We start from the raw sequence: 15,365 nt of genomic DNA on the forward strand, positions 1-15,365 counted from the left end.
CCCCACCCCCGCACCGAAATGGACGGGACAGAAGCGGAAGGATGTTCTCAAAGAGACAGAGGCCAATTTCAAGGCGTTTAGAAGAGGAAGTGATGAGAAGATAAGTTTATTTTCTATTTAAACATAAAAAACATCATTTTAATAACAGCTAAAGGCGTCATAGATACTTTATTATGGTACAGTATCTAAATATATGCCTGAGAAACACATAATATTGCCCCTTTAAAGTAATGTTGGGCAATATTGATATAAAAAATGTAACAATTAATAGTGGTACTTAGCCAATTGCAATTAATATGACTATTAATAAAGGACAATTGCACTTGCATTCTCATCTATTAACCGTTGTGGCCTCAGTCCACATTGTCTGGCTTTCCTCGTACTCCYGTTTATGTTGGTGTTTCAGGTGATTAAATAAGTTCGTAGGGTTAGAGTTAGCATTAGCATCTCCTACCACTGGGCTCACATGCGCGCCTGATAGTGACAGTGTGTCGTACACAAAAATACACCCTCACATGGCACTAATTTCAGTAAATGCAACGTGGCAAATGATGCTAACTGTTGGCAGTTGAACTATTTAATTGCACATGGTATGATTTTGCCCAACCCTAGTTTGAAGTGATCTTTGTAAAACCTTTTTGAGAAACAAACATTGATCTTTGTAAAACCTTTTTGAGAAACTAACATCCTCAGTACAGCATACAAAAAGTAGATGTTTCTTTGCCACATGCAGAAATACTCTCAGGTAAAGTGAAAAGGGTAAACAAAAATGAAATACCACTTCTGTCTATCTGCATAGTAGTCTCCAGCTCCATTGTAAGCCTGTTGGAGCAGAGCATCATCACAGGCCACAGATTCATTTTTAAGTAGATTGAGCACTTTGAACCAGTCTCCCAGCTTGATCCTGAGGTTGATGGCGAGGTCCCTACAGAGACACATGTGGTCACATAATGACCTGATTTAACCAATTCAAGCTCAGTGAAAGCAGATYTGAGCTAGATCCTTCGGTACCTGCGATCCATATTCAGGTACATGCGTTCAGCCTCCTCAAACCTGCCAAAGTAGGCGGCCACTTCGGCTTGTTTCATGGGCTCGCTCTTATGGTTGCCCAGGCGTTTGACAAACAAAATGCCTGGGTAGTCTTTGCAATGGACAAAGGCCTCCTCGGCTGTCTTCAGATCCAGCTTTTGGAGAGCTGCCTCAGCCAGCAGATGCCTGACAAGTGCAGAGTGGAAAGAAAAACTTTTCAGCCAGAGAATACACAGAAGCAAATCTGATCACACAGACYTAAGTCTAATAGTCCAAAAATATATTTGCTTTTAATTTAGTGTTGTTTGCCCTACATCAGGTAAACAAAGAACGTTTGTAGTTTTAAAAAAAAGGTCCAATCAATAGTAAAACTGTTATAACTCTGGTCAAAAGCAATGCTTTGTGTTTGCAARGTGAACTGCTAACTGTGGTAACATTAACTGCACCAAGTGAATAAAGGAGGAAATAAACACTCAAACCTGTCTTCACAGACTAAATCATAGGTGTCACATTTAACATTTACCAGAGTCTTGGATGAGGATTGTCTTCAATAAATTGTGAAGCATCTTCAATGCCAACTTTTTCAATCAGTGCCCGACTGTCTCTCAGGGAGCGGATTTCAAAGTTGATGAGGTTGTCTTTGTTTGGTCGCTCTGGATCCTTAAAGAAAACAGCCCATAATGTCTCAGTGAGCAGATACTGCAACCTTTATGGAACAACGTTCAAGCTATGCAAAGAGCTTCTTTTTGTAATGAGTTTGTAATCTCTCAGATAAAACAAATTAAGTAAAGTTTCTATCCTATTCTTACATTTTCAGTATTTAAAATGAAAATAAAAAGCTGATTATTTCATGCAACTTAAAAGTTTCTTGTTTAAAATTATACCTTCATGATTTCATCAAGCAAAACAGATTTGATCTCCAGGTCCTCAAAGTCGCAGATGTATCCGGAGGTTTGAATAGGTTCCTGTTTTTGAAAATGCAATAAACTATAAATTAAAGATGTGTTTTTCTTGGGATAATAATAGTGCAAGGTGTAAAGGTAAATTTTCAAATTTAATTCTATTTTTTTATTTTTCCAACAGTTGAGTATTTACCTCTGGGTCGAGATCCCTGAAGACGTACATCCTGGTTTTCTCCATCATGGCGAACAAGTCGGGATTGTCATTTGCCCACTTCATGTCCCAAACATCTTTGCGCTCAAACCTGGATGGGTCTCCTGCACCTGCCTGGTTTCCTGCCATGTCATCTGCAGCAGAACGAACTTCCAGGTCCAGCAAAGTCAGCACGCCCGCGATGTCAATTATGGCCAGGCGACTAAAGAAAATAATGTGATCATCAATGGTTATCAAATGACACCTGATCCCATTCTGTAACACAATCAATGCTAACCTGGAGTTGCAGTTCAGAGACAGATAATAAGCTCGGTGGCTGAGGGAGTATTTCTGCATGAGAGAAACATTTGGAAGGCTGTATCTGTGAACGGTGCCAGACTCACAAGCCTGTGGACACAGAAAAATTAAACATCTATTWAAGCACTTGTGGCTTTTACTTGAATGTGTAAATCTAGGAGAATGAGAAAAGAAACATCTGAATGTAGCAAAAGGACACAAATACAAACCTGGGTTTGACACAAGACACAAAAACGTTTATTAATAACTCAGTATACATGCTTACATTTTAATTCTAAAATTCCAAACAGGAAGGTACTTACCACTATCAGGGTTTTATCTGTCGCTGTAATACCACAGATAGGGTCTCGAGTTACCTGGGATAAAAACAAAACAATGATGAACTTATTTTAATATTTGTTGGAATCACTTTCTAAATTTTAATAAACATGGTAAACATAAGTATTTTTTATATATTTTCTAATCTTACTATACATTTTAAAATTCACAAAGTTTATTTTTAGAGCAGCACTGAGTGTGATAAGATAAATAAAAAACTTTTAAAATAAATGATTTATTACATTAAAATCAATAGTATTATTATTTTTTTTACATTTTATTTTTATTTATTTTATTTACCGATGTTTTACCAGTCTTTGCACTGGCGAAGATAATAATATTTCTAATAACATTTCTTACTGTGAAGGTTTTTAATGAATCGGTCCCACTGTCGTTGGTTCCAGAAGGATTACTGTCGATGTGATAGAACCTGGAGAAGCAGGAAGTGGGAACATGTGAGACAGAAGTAGAGAAACAGCCAGACAAACCTGCTGTCCCYGTTGTGACTTGTGGTCCAGGTGTGAGGAAAACCCTGGCAGAACACAAAATCACACCTAGCCCGTCTGGAACCTCGGTGGCATTTCATGACTGAATGAATCCTTTTCATTGCCCTGTCAGGACCGACACTTTACACTATAATGGTGAGCCAGTAAAGCAAAAGTTTCACCCGCTGACTCATAGAATCAAACACTGTGGTGCAGAGGCTTTCCAGTAATCGTGTGATGTGAACTGGAAATCCTAACYTGGCCATCCTTTTTTCAAGTACCTGCCTTTGTTAATGAACTGTGGAGCACAGGGGTCTGCAACCTTTACYATCAAAAGAGCCATTTAAGCCACTTGACGCACTAATAAAATGTGTTCAGAGCCACAAAGCAAGCTACAACTGCAATTATCAACTGGTGGTCCGTGGGCCTTTTTGAGGCCTTTTCTAGAACCTTTACAGCCAGTAGAGGTGACATTATAAAACAAATAAATATATTGTGAATTTTATTATATATTATTATTTTTACACAGGACAAATGAAAGACCAGATTCATGTAAACAAGAAAATACTGCATATAGTTTATACCGAATTTCATAAAAACTATTACAACTGAACTACTCAGGCATGTTTTTTTACTAACTTTTATTATGTAGTTTTTGAATTCTTTAAAGGTAATTCTGATGGATTTGAGAAAAAGATCATAGAAAGAAGTTGGATTTTTTTTTAATTAAACAGGTTAGCATGAGCTAATCAAGAGGTTTTACTTTTTGTATTAGTAGTATTGATCACATATTTGCAWACAAATTGATTTCTTTTGTAGGTATAAAAACAAACAAAAGAAAARGGTCCTATGTTTTTTGAAAGAGTCGCTGCAGAGGGACCAAAGAGCCACATGTGGCCCCAGAGCCGCAGGTTGCAGACCCCTGGTGTAGCAGCATTCATGGCAACCAGTTTAAATAAAGTTTAGCCCAACATTAACTGTTATTTACTTTATAGCTGCCTGAAAAGACTCACCTCTCCCGCCCACCTTTCTTTGTTTTGCTGACTTGGTTGATCTCCAGAGCTGTCAGCTTCTTTGCCACTCTGTACTGCCACAAGTAAAACYCTTCTTTGGATGCAGCAATGACATGAGTCTTTGTCATGGTCACAAACAGTGGATCTGAACAGATAAGATGAAAAACAAAAACAGTGTGCTGATAACTTTTAGCAACTCCAGAAGAAATGGATTTGTATTAAGTTCTCAGAAAAGACTTGATGTTTTAGTTTGGATTTTTATATTTTATTTAGATTAATTCTGAGTCAATCATTCTTCCAGATCACATTCAGCCCAGAGTCAAAAGACCAAGCTTTGCTACAGATGCTATTTTATACACAAAACTCACCAATGTCAATGTATTTTGAGTCCAGAGGAGTTCCAATGGAGTTGCACAGAATCAGGGCGTACTGAACAAACACAACAGAGCTATCTTATTTAAWAAGTCAATATAAGCTTTATATATATGAACAGATTGATATTCTTATATTTGTGATGTAGGGTTTTAAAATAAACAATACTGCACTTTTGCAGGATTTCCAGATTCTGACCCAGCATCCTCCTGAGTGACAACAAATTAGCAAAACAAGGTGTAACATTTGATCCCATTTCTGTAACACTGCTGAGTTTAGTACGCAAATATTTAAAAAGTAACATAAAATGTAAAGTCTCAAATTACAGCAACCAGCATGCAATTTATTTATTTATTTTTCTACCTGAGGCTGGGATTCATCTGCTTTGCTAGCCAGGATGCAGAAGTCTCCAGAAGTAGTGATGGACATCAAGCTCTTGACATATTTGACAAACTTCTCATTGTTTTTGGTATCCCAGAACACTACGGAGTACTCCTGGCGCTCTGGCTTCGTGTAGGCATACACCACTGTGCTGCAACAGTAGCCCCACTGTGTCAAACACATTACAAATAAAAATAAAAAGCTGCCCAAAGAAAAGGTTTATTGATTCTCAAATTTCATCTACTTTTGACAGGAGCTAAAGCGTGACAAATACAGTATGTGCTTCCCACTTCATTTCTCCCATGGCATCTTTTTTTTTTCTTTCTGAGTCCTCAAAGGTAAATCTGCATAAATTAACTCATCCAGAAAAAAAAACTGTAGTTAGGAAGACACCAGTCTTCCAAGTAATCCTTTCAACAAATAAACATTCAAGATTCAATTCAATTCAATCATACTTTATTGATCCCAGAGGGAAATTAGATCTCCATCTCAATCTCCATCTTCTTCCACTTATCTGTAGTTGGGTCARGGAGGCAACAGGTCCAGGAGAGAAACCCAGACATCCCTCTCCCCAGCGACTCTTTCCAGCTCGTCCTGGGGGACCCCAAGGTGATCCCAGGCGAGTGAGGATACATAATCCCTCCAGCGAGTCCTGAGTCTTCCCCGGGGCCTCCTACCAGTGGGACGTGCCGGGAGGGATCCAGGAGGCATCCTGGAGGCATCCTGGTGGTTCAGGTATCTGGTTAGGATGCCTCCTGGATGCCTCCTGGCACGTCCCACTGGTAGGAGGTATCCTGGAGGCATCCTGGTGGTTCAGGTATCTGATTAGGATGCCTCCAGGATGCCTCCTGGATGCCTCCTACCAGTGGGACGTGCCAGGAGGCATCCTAACCAGATACCCGAACCACCTCAACTGACTCCTTTCAATGTGGAGGAGCAGCGGCTCTACTCCGAGCTTCCCCCYAATGACGGAACTCCTCACCCTATCTGAGTCTGGCCACCCTACGAAGYAAGCTCATTTCAGCKACTTGTATCTGGGAACTCGTTCTTTCGGTCATGATCTCATGATCCACGCCTCATGYCCAWAGGTGAGGYTTGGAACAAAGACAGTAAATCCAGASATTTGCCTTTCAACTCAGCTCTTTCTTCACCACGACTGACCAAAGCAACACCCTCATTACTGAGGACAAGGCCACAGTCCYTTAARCCATCTCRCGCTCCATCCTTCCATTATTRGTGAACAAGACACSCAGAMYCTTAAACTCCTCCACTTGAGGCAGAGACAAATAAACAGAGCTAATAAAAACTGTGACTGCTTTGACCCTACATCTGACCAGGACTGTAATGTTTGACTATCAACATAAAATTGAGTGCTCTGGGACATTATTTAAAAATAATAGAGAGTTCCATGGCYTGTGTGAGTGACAAGTGTTGGTATTTACCTTGTAATCTGGCCTTATGTTGGCAAAGTAGATATACGAGTCCACAGCCAGGCCAATTCGAAGGCCTCCTCCCTCCCAGGCAATCCCTGACATCTGCTTCCCAGGCACTTTCAGAGTTCTTAGATGCTGTACGAAAGCAAAGGGACAGTGAGAATGTACAACTGAGCTTCCTAGATTTGTCTTTGAYCCAATCTGAACATAGTGTGGGAGATGAAATAAACTCTGCCAGCAAAATTAGGAAAAAATCTGACAAACTGCACCACCTGCCCCCACTCTGTTAATAATAACTTCAGTAAGAATTAATGACGATGACAACTATTACAGTCACTTCATTATCTATCTAATTTTATTTAGTACCTTGGAGACYTTTGACTTGGGTTCTGTGATTTATATAAAAGGTTAGAAATAAAAGGCTAACCCTAACCCATTAGAAAACGTGAAAAAACATGCATCTTCACCTCTCCGAACGGTGTGTAAAATTGCACCACATTGAATTCCTTCTCCATATTTGCGGCCCTGAGAGAACCGGCCACTGCCAGCACACTGCCACAGTGGTTCCACTGGATACTGACCACATTCATCAAAGTATCAATGCACACTGGGTCTGCAGGAAAGGGTAGAAATGTTGYGCAGCATTGTTAGCAAACATTTCAGAAGAATCAAAAATACGTAACCCCGTAAGAAATGCTTTCTTGGTCACTCACTCTCATCGCTCTCGTAGCGCATTATTTGACATCTTCCATTGTCAAAACAGATGGCAAGACACGGACAGTCTGGCTCAACGTAACCTCCACTTCCTGCATACCAGTGGATACCAGATATACTGACGGCTCCACTTGAACTGCTGAGACAGCTGATAGTCATTTTTTTCTGAAACATAACAGCATACAAGTTAACACGGATATACTATGGTACGATGTCAAAAAGACAAATAAGTTGTCTTTTTTTATGTGAATATGTATTAAGAAAAACAAAGTGAATATAAATTTGAATGGTCTGAAATYTTCAAATCTTTTAAAACCACACTTAATTCTTACTGATGCAAGTACAGCTGTTCACTAGCGTGGTTGTGGATTGCACCTTATTCATGGTTTATTAAAAGAGCATCACTTAGGAGACTATGCAGCATATTATGCAACATTACTACTTCACTTAAGCCCATACTCACCATCAAGTTTCCTTGATTGTCATAAATGTGTACTTCTCCGTTGGCCATGCCAAAAAGGAGGATTCTGCTATCTGGTGACCATGCCACATGAGCAAGCTGACTTCCCTTCAGCTCCTTTCCCCAAATCCGGTTTCCTACAAACAGATGATAATCCTACTGAACATATCTTTATTCAGTTATTCGAAATGTATACAAATGAATCCCCCTGAAACATTTTGTAATAATCTAAAAACTCATACCATCTACAGATCCAACGATGACTGCTCCATCTTCATACACAATGCAGATCTTTTGACCATCAGCATTCCAGCTCATGCTTCTCACCACTGACTTGTTCCTGTTGTTAATCATCTCCTCACACCATGCACCTGGAAAAGGAATAAAGATATACTCCTAAACAAGACAATATCCTTGCAAAGGAAATAAATATTTCAGTCTGATTTTAGTCCTCACCTTTGTAAAGCATCCAAACAATGATGAGCCCATTTTGGTCGCTGGTTGTCAGCTTCTCATATTGTTCGTTCCATGTCACTACCTGCACCGCACCTGCATGTGTTTAAATCAGTAAACTGAGACAGGTTTTTAAAACTGCATTAAAAGACAATTAGATTTTAAAARGTAAAAAAGGGCAGCAACACAGTTGTACAAAATGTGAAATTTTTTTAGAATAAAAATATCAAAAATCAGAAAACTTTTATCAATAAAAAACAAATGTAAGGACTTGTATTTATTGTTGTGTTTGATGAATTTTGTAAAGTCATTTTGTTAAACTTTTGTGTGAAATGCATTTTTTTACTATTGTCTTCAGAAACATCACAAAGTTTTTAAATTAAGCTAAAAAAGAGTGTTTTTATCAAATAATTGTGCCACGAAAAAGTGATTGCGGTGTAACGTTTCTTAAAAGTAGTGTTTGCATGAAACCCCTATGAAACATTTGAGAATGGAGTCATTTTCTAACAGCTCACCACTGTGTCCCTCCAAAGTCTGGTTCATGGACAAGTTACTGGGTGCAGCAAGACCTCGAAGTCTGGCATCATCTGAAAGACAGTTTAAACTTTGTTCATTTACTGTAATCATTATTAAGATTTTGACAAATTCCTTTCAAACATGCACACGCCATAGTTTTAAATTCTACTATTTTTACATGATGCACACATTATCAAATACTCTGTGACACTTAAGTGAACCTTAAAGTTTATTAACCATCAAAATACCAACTACAAGAACAAAACCTACAGTAAAAACAATGGATGTTGCTAGTAAATTWCGTTGCCTTGCAAATGTCCTTTTGGTGCATGTTTAAAAAAAACGTGTTTTCCTGATTTTATGATCAAAGCACCTCAAAAAAAAAAAAAGTCGAAACAGCCCCGGAAGAGGATCCCAGTTTTATATTCTTACCTGTTTGAGTTTCAAGCTTCAGCACTCTCAGCAGACCATCATCCCCTCCACAAGCAATGAAACCCTGGTCTTTGTTCCAGGAAACGCATTTCAGATGGATATTGTTGGGAATAGCAATCTATACCACATGAAAAATATGACAGGTTTTTTACTAACAAGTCTAGTTCAGTGACATATTCTGCTCCTTAGGTTAAAGTGCTCACCTTCTTGCTGAGATAAATGAACATAATGATGGCGGAATAGTAACAACACTCTTAGAATTAAGTGTTTTCAGCCTATTTTGCACCTTATAATTATACGAAACTAATGGCTGCAAAAGATCAGCTGTTAAAAACAATGTTAAAACAAGCTACAAGGCCTCATCGTTTGTGTTAGCCTAGCTTAGCATATTTACCGCTATTCATGTCGCAAAACAAAAGCAAGCCCGTTTATACTTTTATAACACACAACTTTAAAGACTGGCAGCAGCTGCCGTTAATAATGATGGTAAGAGCATTTCAAAACAATTTCAATACAATACGGAAGTCCTTGCGTTGCCAGACTGTACTCTTGGATAAATCTGGGGTTGTAGTTTTCAAACGTCTCCCATGGTAACCGTAAACCGGAAGTGTTGGATTAGTGTCTCCTGGTATTTGTAGTTTTTTTATTTTTATTTCAACGTGGGTTTCTGAAATTTGTACATAACTAAAATAAACATGCTAATATCAAAATTGGAAAAAATTCTGATATGGCAGCAAATAAACTGAAGTATCATAAGAGGATTTTTCTATAAATTTACATTTTTTTCAAATGAATTTATAATCTCTTATAATCTCGTTATGCACATGTGTAATGACAATAAAGGTATTCTATTCTATTCTATTCTGTTAAAATAAAATAATTCAATAAAATTTATAGCTTATAATCTCGTTATGCACATGTGTAATGACAATAAAGGTATTCTATTCTATTCTATAATGTTAAAATAAAATAATTCAATAAAATTTATAGCCTAAAATATTTAATGGAGCTTAAATTTTTAATACACCTTCCTATTTGATCCATTTGTACACATGTACAATGACAATAAAGGTATTCTATTCTATTCTATTCTATTCTATAATGTTAAAATAAAATAATTCAATAAAATTTATAGCCTAAAATATTTAATGGAGCTTAAATCTTTAATACACCTTCCTATTTGAGCCATTTGTACACATGTACAATGATGAAAAATGCTGTAATTGTTTTATTATTTTCCTTTGTAAGAATAATTTTGTTCCTGAAAGTTTTTAAACATGCATTCGTTTGAAAAATCGAGCCCAGATGTTTCGAAATCCACAGGGGTTTGCCTTATTTTTTCAGCATTCATGATTATTTTTGTCTGTAAAATGAAACAAACACAAATGTTTCAAATTCAAAGTTTATTTATTTTCAGTTTTTTTCACATACAGCCACATTTTATAATACAAATACACTAAATAATATTGTGTGACGAAGGTACCAAAATGAATATTGCACGTACAGCTACACAAGAGGTGGTGATAACATGGAAGTTCACGCAACACATATGTGTGGAGATTCTGTAGAAAAAATACCAAGATCTTAAAATAATTCTGTTGGAAAAAAATTTAAACTTCTGCATGCATGGGAAATTTAGTCTTTTCAAGAGATGTACTGAACTATAAATCCCTGACCTCTTTAATCTCCTTGCTAAATACTGAACTGTTTGTGGTGAAAAATCCCTGCTCTGAAAATTTCTGACTCCCTGTTAGAAAGAAGAAGGGGATCATAGTTATTCAACGTGATGTAACAAAGCTGTTTGATCAGGATTTAGTTTGGTCTTTTCTATAATTTTGCAATCTGACAACAGATTAGCTCAATGAAAAAAGCTTTGTGTTATATAATGGAATTGAAAAATTATTACTTTTGTTGCAGTAAACTTATCAAGAGAAAACAACTTGAATGAAAAAAAGTTACGTTAGTTTGTGCCACTTTTTTGTGAAAGTAAAACCAATACCACCAGCATATTGCATAAAAATATAGCACCATGTAAATTTTCATTCTAACATTGGAAGATGTTGATTTTTTACAGACGATGACTTCCTCTTGGTGAGAATAACGGTTGCATCAAAGGTTGSCTCTCGATGCCATCACTGTTTTTAATGTCTGAGTTTGCCCCCAATTCTATTCACTTTGTCTGAAAGTTCATCAAGTGATCAAAAGGTCAAGGAAATTAAATGATTTTCTATCATTAAATGCATTAATCACAACAGTACTATTTTTATAACCAATATTTATCAATTAACCAATTATTTCTTTTACAACAGAAATTTGGACTTTGAGGAGAACAACAAGGATGCATTAATGAAAGCTTCATTCCACTTCTGTACTCATACACACTCATTATGTGTAGAACAAAAACAAAACCTCCTCTAAATGGAATGCAGCCCTAATTGATACAATTGTTTTCCATCATTTTGATGTCAAAAAGGATATGTTTCCTGCTCATCTCCTGAATGGCTGACTGCACCTTTTGCTGGAATACAATCTGAGCTTCACACATGCAGGCATCTTCTGTTGTTTCACCCCTCATTTCCTCTGAAACAAACAAACAAAGGGGAAAAAAAGTCAACAAATTCAATATTTTTTATGATTTATGCCTTTTGTCAGTCTAGTTGAAAGGCGCAATGGAAGATTTGTGTCCTCATTTGAGTTGGAGAGCAGTGTTAGATTAAATCAATTGTGTTATTTAATGAATTAGGTTACATGAGTCAGCAAAAATTTTGTACCACCAAGAATTTATTTTGTGTGAGAGAGTGGGAGGTGAACTAAACATTTTCAGTCATTTGAACCAAGTAATTATCATTCTAGTGTGCTCACTTACAGAAGTCAGCCCTAAATGAAATAATTAAATGTAAATTCACATAATTTTTTTTAAATACACAAATGCAAGAAGMTAATTGAATGCAAACAATTTCTTTGTTTTATGACTTCTGAGAAGGACCAGTTTATTTGGCTGGACTTGGAGGTCTCGGTCAGCTGCACACTTACAACTGAAAAATGCAAAAGAAATGTTTATTTTCAATTAAAAGGTACACATTATAATCTAAATCTACAGAAATGGGTAAAACTTTTAGAGGAATGCCACTAAATGGACTAAAAAAAGTCTGTTACATTCATACAAAAGTTACAAAAACCAACCTTAGTGAGCATGGTTATGTTACAAAAACAATCCTTACGTGAACATGTTTTCTGGTCTGTATTCAACTCATATCCTGCTTGACACTTGCACTTGTAAGAATCACCATTACTGAGACAAATCTGCTGGCAGTCGTGTCCCTGAGCACATGCATCCCACCCTGGAAGGAGACACTCCGTCAACAAACACATTTTGTCTTTTGTTCTGAAATACTCTGAAAGCTTCACCAAACAATGAAACTATTATTTCTCAAAGATTGCCTATCCTCTACCTCATACGCAAAAGTACAAYGATTATTTTTCCACCGTTCATGGCACAGATAATAATAAATTTTGCGTCCACCCTCACAAACACAGTTTTTTATTGACTACAATATTCTTTTTTCTGTAAAATCTGAAGTTTAAAGCACAAAAAAAAAAAAAACATGTTGGTAGCTCTTGGATCAGTTTTAAAATAATTCAAACAGGTTTTGCAAAGAGGTCATCTTACGTGAGCATGTTTTCTTATCCACATTAAGCAGATATCCCACACGGCACTTGCAGACGTAAGAAGCCCCGTTGTTGACACATATGTGCTGGCAGTCATGTCCCTGAGCACACACATCTGAAGCTGGAAAAACAAAAGCGCACAGATTAGTTTTAGTTGTTGTTTTTTTACCATCGCCTTTTCTATAGCCCTCAGAATGAGTTTTAAACATTAAGAAGTCCTGTGACAAGTCCTTGAAATAAAAACAAAACTAGTACTTATCCAAAACAAATTCCTAAAAATGACAAAAACACATTTACTGAATAGGCTTTTTTTCTTCATTTTTTTTCATTTGACATGTATACAGGTAGTCTCATTGAGATCTAGAATCTCATTTCCAAGAGAGACCTGTTATAAGACAAAAAAAATACAAACACACAAGTAAAAGAAGCAAAAATAAATTGGACTCAAATAAAAGAGCTAATAAAACATGAGCTAAAAACAAGAGCACATTTCATAAGGAGATTTTTCTTTTTGTTAGGCTTAGTTTTACTTTTTGTTTCTCCAAAAATACATAGTAAAATAAAAAAATATTTAAAGTATATAATTTCATTCAGGAGATATCGTGCACACAAGACCACCCGTGATGGACGGACACCGCATTAACACACAGAAAGCCAGAGAACAGTATGCCTCGGGCRCCAATGGGCGAAGGTATAATAAAAGTCTTACGTGAGCATGTTTTCTTATCTGGATTCAACACATATCCCTCCCGACACTTGCACTGGTAGGAGTTCCCACTGTTTATGCAAATGTGTTGGCAATCATTTCCATAACCACATGAATCAGAACCTGAAAAGAGACCACATGATATGAACACCACAAAAAATTTAAGTAACTGTAAGCAAGCGTGTCAAGCTCTTTGAGAATGCTGCTTACAATTATCTGACATTTCTTTATGGATCATAACTTCTTTTTTATTTTTACTCTGAATGTACCAGCTTGGTGTAAAGTTGCTCTTTAGCCAAAAGTCACATGTAACATGACACTACAATGTTTCGCAAGTTGTTCTTCTATTTATGTTGTAAAATATTATTTTTTAAGCGTTCTTCAACACACCTAGCATGCAGTGATTGTTGTACCCTGAGCACTAGATCAGTAGTTCTTACGTGAGCACGTTTTCCGGTCCGCGTTCAACACAAATCCCTCCCGGCARCTGCAGAGGTACGAGTCGCCGTTGTTGACACAAATGTGCTGGCAGTCATTTCCCTGGACACATCTGTCCYAACCTGAGGGGTTTAATCAAATTTTAGTCCAATTGAATGCAACCTATTGAAGAAATTTGCAGTTATTTGTTGTCATGTACTCTTTAGATCCCCTGCAACAAGCCTAAAAGTATTTTTTGACATTATACAACCTAAACAAAATTCAATTAGAAGACAAAAGTTTCAAACAAAAATAAATATAATCCATCTAAAAGCTTGTTAGCATTGTGTTTCTGCTTTGAACATTTAGCTGTTCATGAAACTTGGACTCATTATGTCCTTAAATACACAAGTGTTGATCTGTATATTGACACTTTGAACAAACACTAATACATACGTTATGTTTGATCCTTTTTAACCCAGAAATTGAAACTGTACTTAAGCCATAGTTATCACAGATGGCTCTTACGTGAGCAGGTTTTCTTGTCTGCGTTTAACATAAATCCCTCTCGACACTTGCAGATGTATGAGTCGTCATTGTTTACACAAATGTGCTGGCAGTCATGTCCATGGGAACATGGATTAGAACCTGAGAAAAAAAATATATATATTATGTACAACATGTGACACCTAAAGACATCAATACTTTGTTTGGTCATAAAGATGCAAGAAGAGCAAGAGGTCTTTTTTGGTTATTCCTGCATCCAAAATCAAAGAAACATTTTCTGACTTTGAAGAAAAGGGTGTAAAATGTTTTGTTGTCGATTCAACATGGAATGCAATATGATTTATTTTTGGATGTAAAAACCAAAACATGGATTAGCTGAAACAATCTAACATACTTTTACGTGAGCAAGTTTTCTGGTCGGCATTCAACACGTATCCCGATCGACACTTGCAGGCGTACGAGTCACCACTGCTGAAACAAATGTGTTGGCAGTCATGTCCCTGGCCACAAGGGTCCGAACCTAAAAAGCGACATTTCTCCCTTTAGTAAGGTTTTTCCATCCAAATTCAAAACATTCTTTGAGGCAATTGTGACTAAATACAAAATTTAACTTGCAAAAGTCGTAATTTAAAGAAGATAAATAGTTATACACTTACGTGAGCAGGTTTTTTTATCGGAGTTCAAGATATATCCATGGCGACATTGGCAGTTGTATGAGTTGCCACTGTTGACACAAATGTGCTGACAATTGTGTCCCTGAGTGCATGCATCCAAACCTAAGAAGAAAAACTTTCAAGTGATCTGATTGGCTTAGGTCAAGTGAAATCAGTCATTTTGTCTCATATTTCTGGGTTAACATGCAAGTAATTAGTTCATCTGCTGCATGCAAGTTAGTTTGTTTGCTCTCTGATTTAAGTTAAATGGATTTTTTTGCATTTGAAGCAATCTATTCATACAAAAAGATGGATGTTCAAGTGTTGATTCTCAGTCAACTAAACATCTTTCCATTGGTTTTTCAACGAATAATACATGCAGTCAAATATATATATG

The 15,365-nt window shown here is 36.8% G+C and overlaps 2 protein-coding genes across 6 annotated transcripts in view; both read right to left on the reverse strand.

Moving 5' to 3' along the window:
• The window catches only part of wdr35 (WD repeat domain 35), a 16,067-nt gene extending 6,467 nt beyond the window's left edge, over positions 1-9,600 (reverse strand). The window contains exons 1-21 of the mRNA XM_014010093.1: positions 9,220-9,600; positions 9,017-9,134; positions 8,584-8,655; positions 8,072-8,164; positions 7,858-7,986; positions 7,619-7,752; positions 7,155-7,320; positions 6,909-7,054; positions 6,451-6,576; positions 4,991-5,176; positions 4,801-4,836; positions 4,624-4,684; positions 4,256-4,400; positions 3,118-3,187; positions 2,742-2,795; positions 2,420-2,529; positions 2,125-2,344; positions 1,914-1,994; positions 1,553-1,689; positions 1,012-1,215; positions 779-925 (exon numbers count right to left, since the gene is read on the reverse strand). Of these exons, the coding sequence (XP_013865547.1) occupies positions 779-925; positions 1,012-1,215; positions 1,553-1,689; positions 1,914-1,994; positions 2,125-2,344; positions 2,420-2,529; positions 2,742-2,795; positions 3,118-3,187; positions 4,256-4,400; positions 4,624-4,684; positions 4,801-4,836; positions 4,991-5,176; positions 6,451-6,576; positions 6,909-7,054; positions 7,155-7,320; positions 7,619-7,752; positions 7,858-7,986; positions 8,072-8,164; positions 8,584-8,655; positions 9,017-9,134; positions 9,220-9,243 (2,459 nt within the window). The 5' untranslated portion in view covers positions 9,244-9,600. The remainder of the gene's footprint in view (positions 1-778; positions 926-1,011; positions 1,216-1,552; positions 1,690-1,913; positions 1,995-2,124; positions 2,345-2,419; positions 2,530-2,741; positions 2,796-3,117; positions 3,188-4,255; positions 4,401-4,623; positions 4,685-4,800; positions 4,837-4,990; positions 5,177-6,450; positions 6,577-6,908; positions 7,055-7,154; positions 7,321-7,618; positions 7,753-7,857; positions 7,987-8,071; positions 8,165-8,583; positions 8,656-9,016; positions 9,135-9,219) is intronic.
• An 804-nt stretch (positions 9,601-10,404) lies between these two features.
• Positions 10,405-15,365, reverse strand: part of LOC106518713 (matrilin-3) — a 9,278-nt gene continuing 4,317 nt past the window's right edge. For 4 of the 5 annotated variants that reach the window (XM_014010110.1, XM_014010118.1, XM_014010126.1 and 1 more), the window contains 9 exons: positions 14,972-15,091; positions 14,710-14,835; positions 14,337-14,456; positions 13,832-13,951; positions 13,395-13,514; positions 12,687-12,806; positions 12,238-12,357; positions 11,495-11,596; positions 10,405-11,210 (listed from right to left, as the gene is read on the reverse strand). In XM_014010110.1, the coding sequence (XP_013865564.1) occupies positions 11,158-11,210; positions 11,495-11,596; positions 12,238-12,357; positions 12,687-12,806; positions 13,395-13,514; positions 13,832-13,951; positions 14,337-14,456; positions 14,710-14,835; positions 14,972-15,091 (1,001 nt within the window). In that variant the 3' untranslated portion in view covers positions 10,405-11,157. The remainder of the gene's footprint in view (positions 11,211-11,494; positions 11,597-12,237; positions 12,358-12,686; positions 12,807-13,394; positions 13,515-13,831; positions 13,952-14,336; positions 14,457-14,709; positions 14,836-14,971; positions 15,092-15,365) is intronic. The other variant, XM_014010134.1, reaches the window with a different exon arrangement.

This window comes from Austrofundulus limnaeus, unplaced genomic scaffold, assembly GCF_001266775.1.
Source record: "Austrofundulus limnaeus strain Quisiro unplaced genomic scaffold, Austrofundulus_limnaeus-1.0 Scaffold2, whole genome shotgun sequence".
NCBI classification, from domain to species: Eukaryota; Metazoa; Chordata; class Actinopteri; order Cyprinodontiformes; family Rivulidae; genus Austrofundulus; species Austrofundulus limnaeus.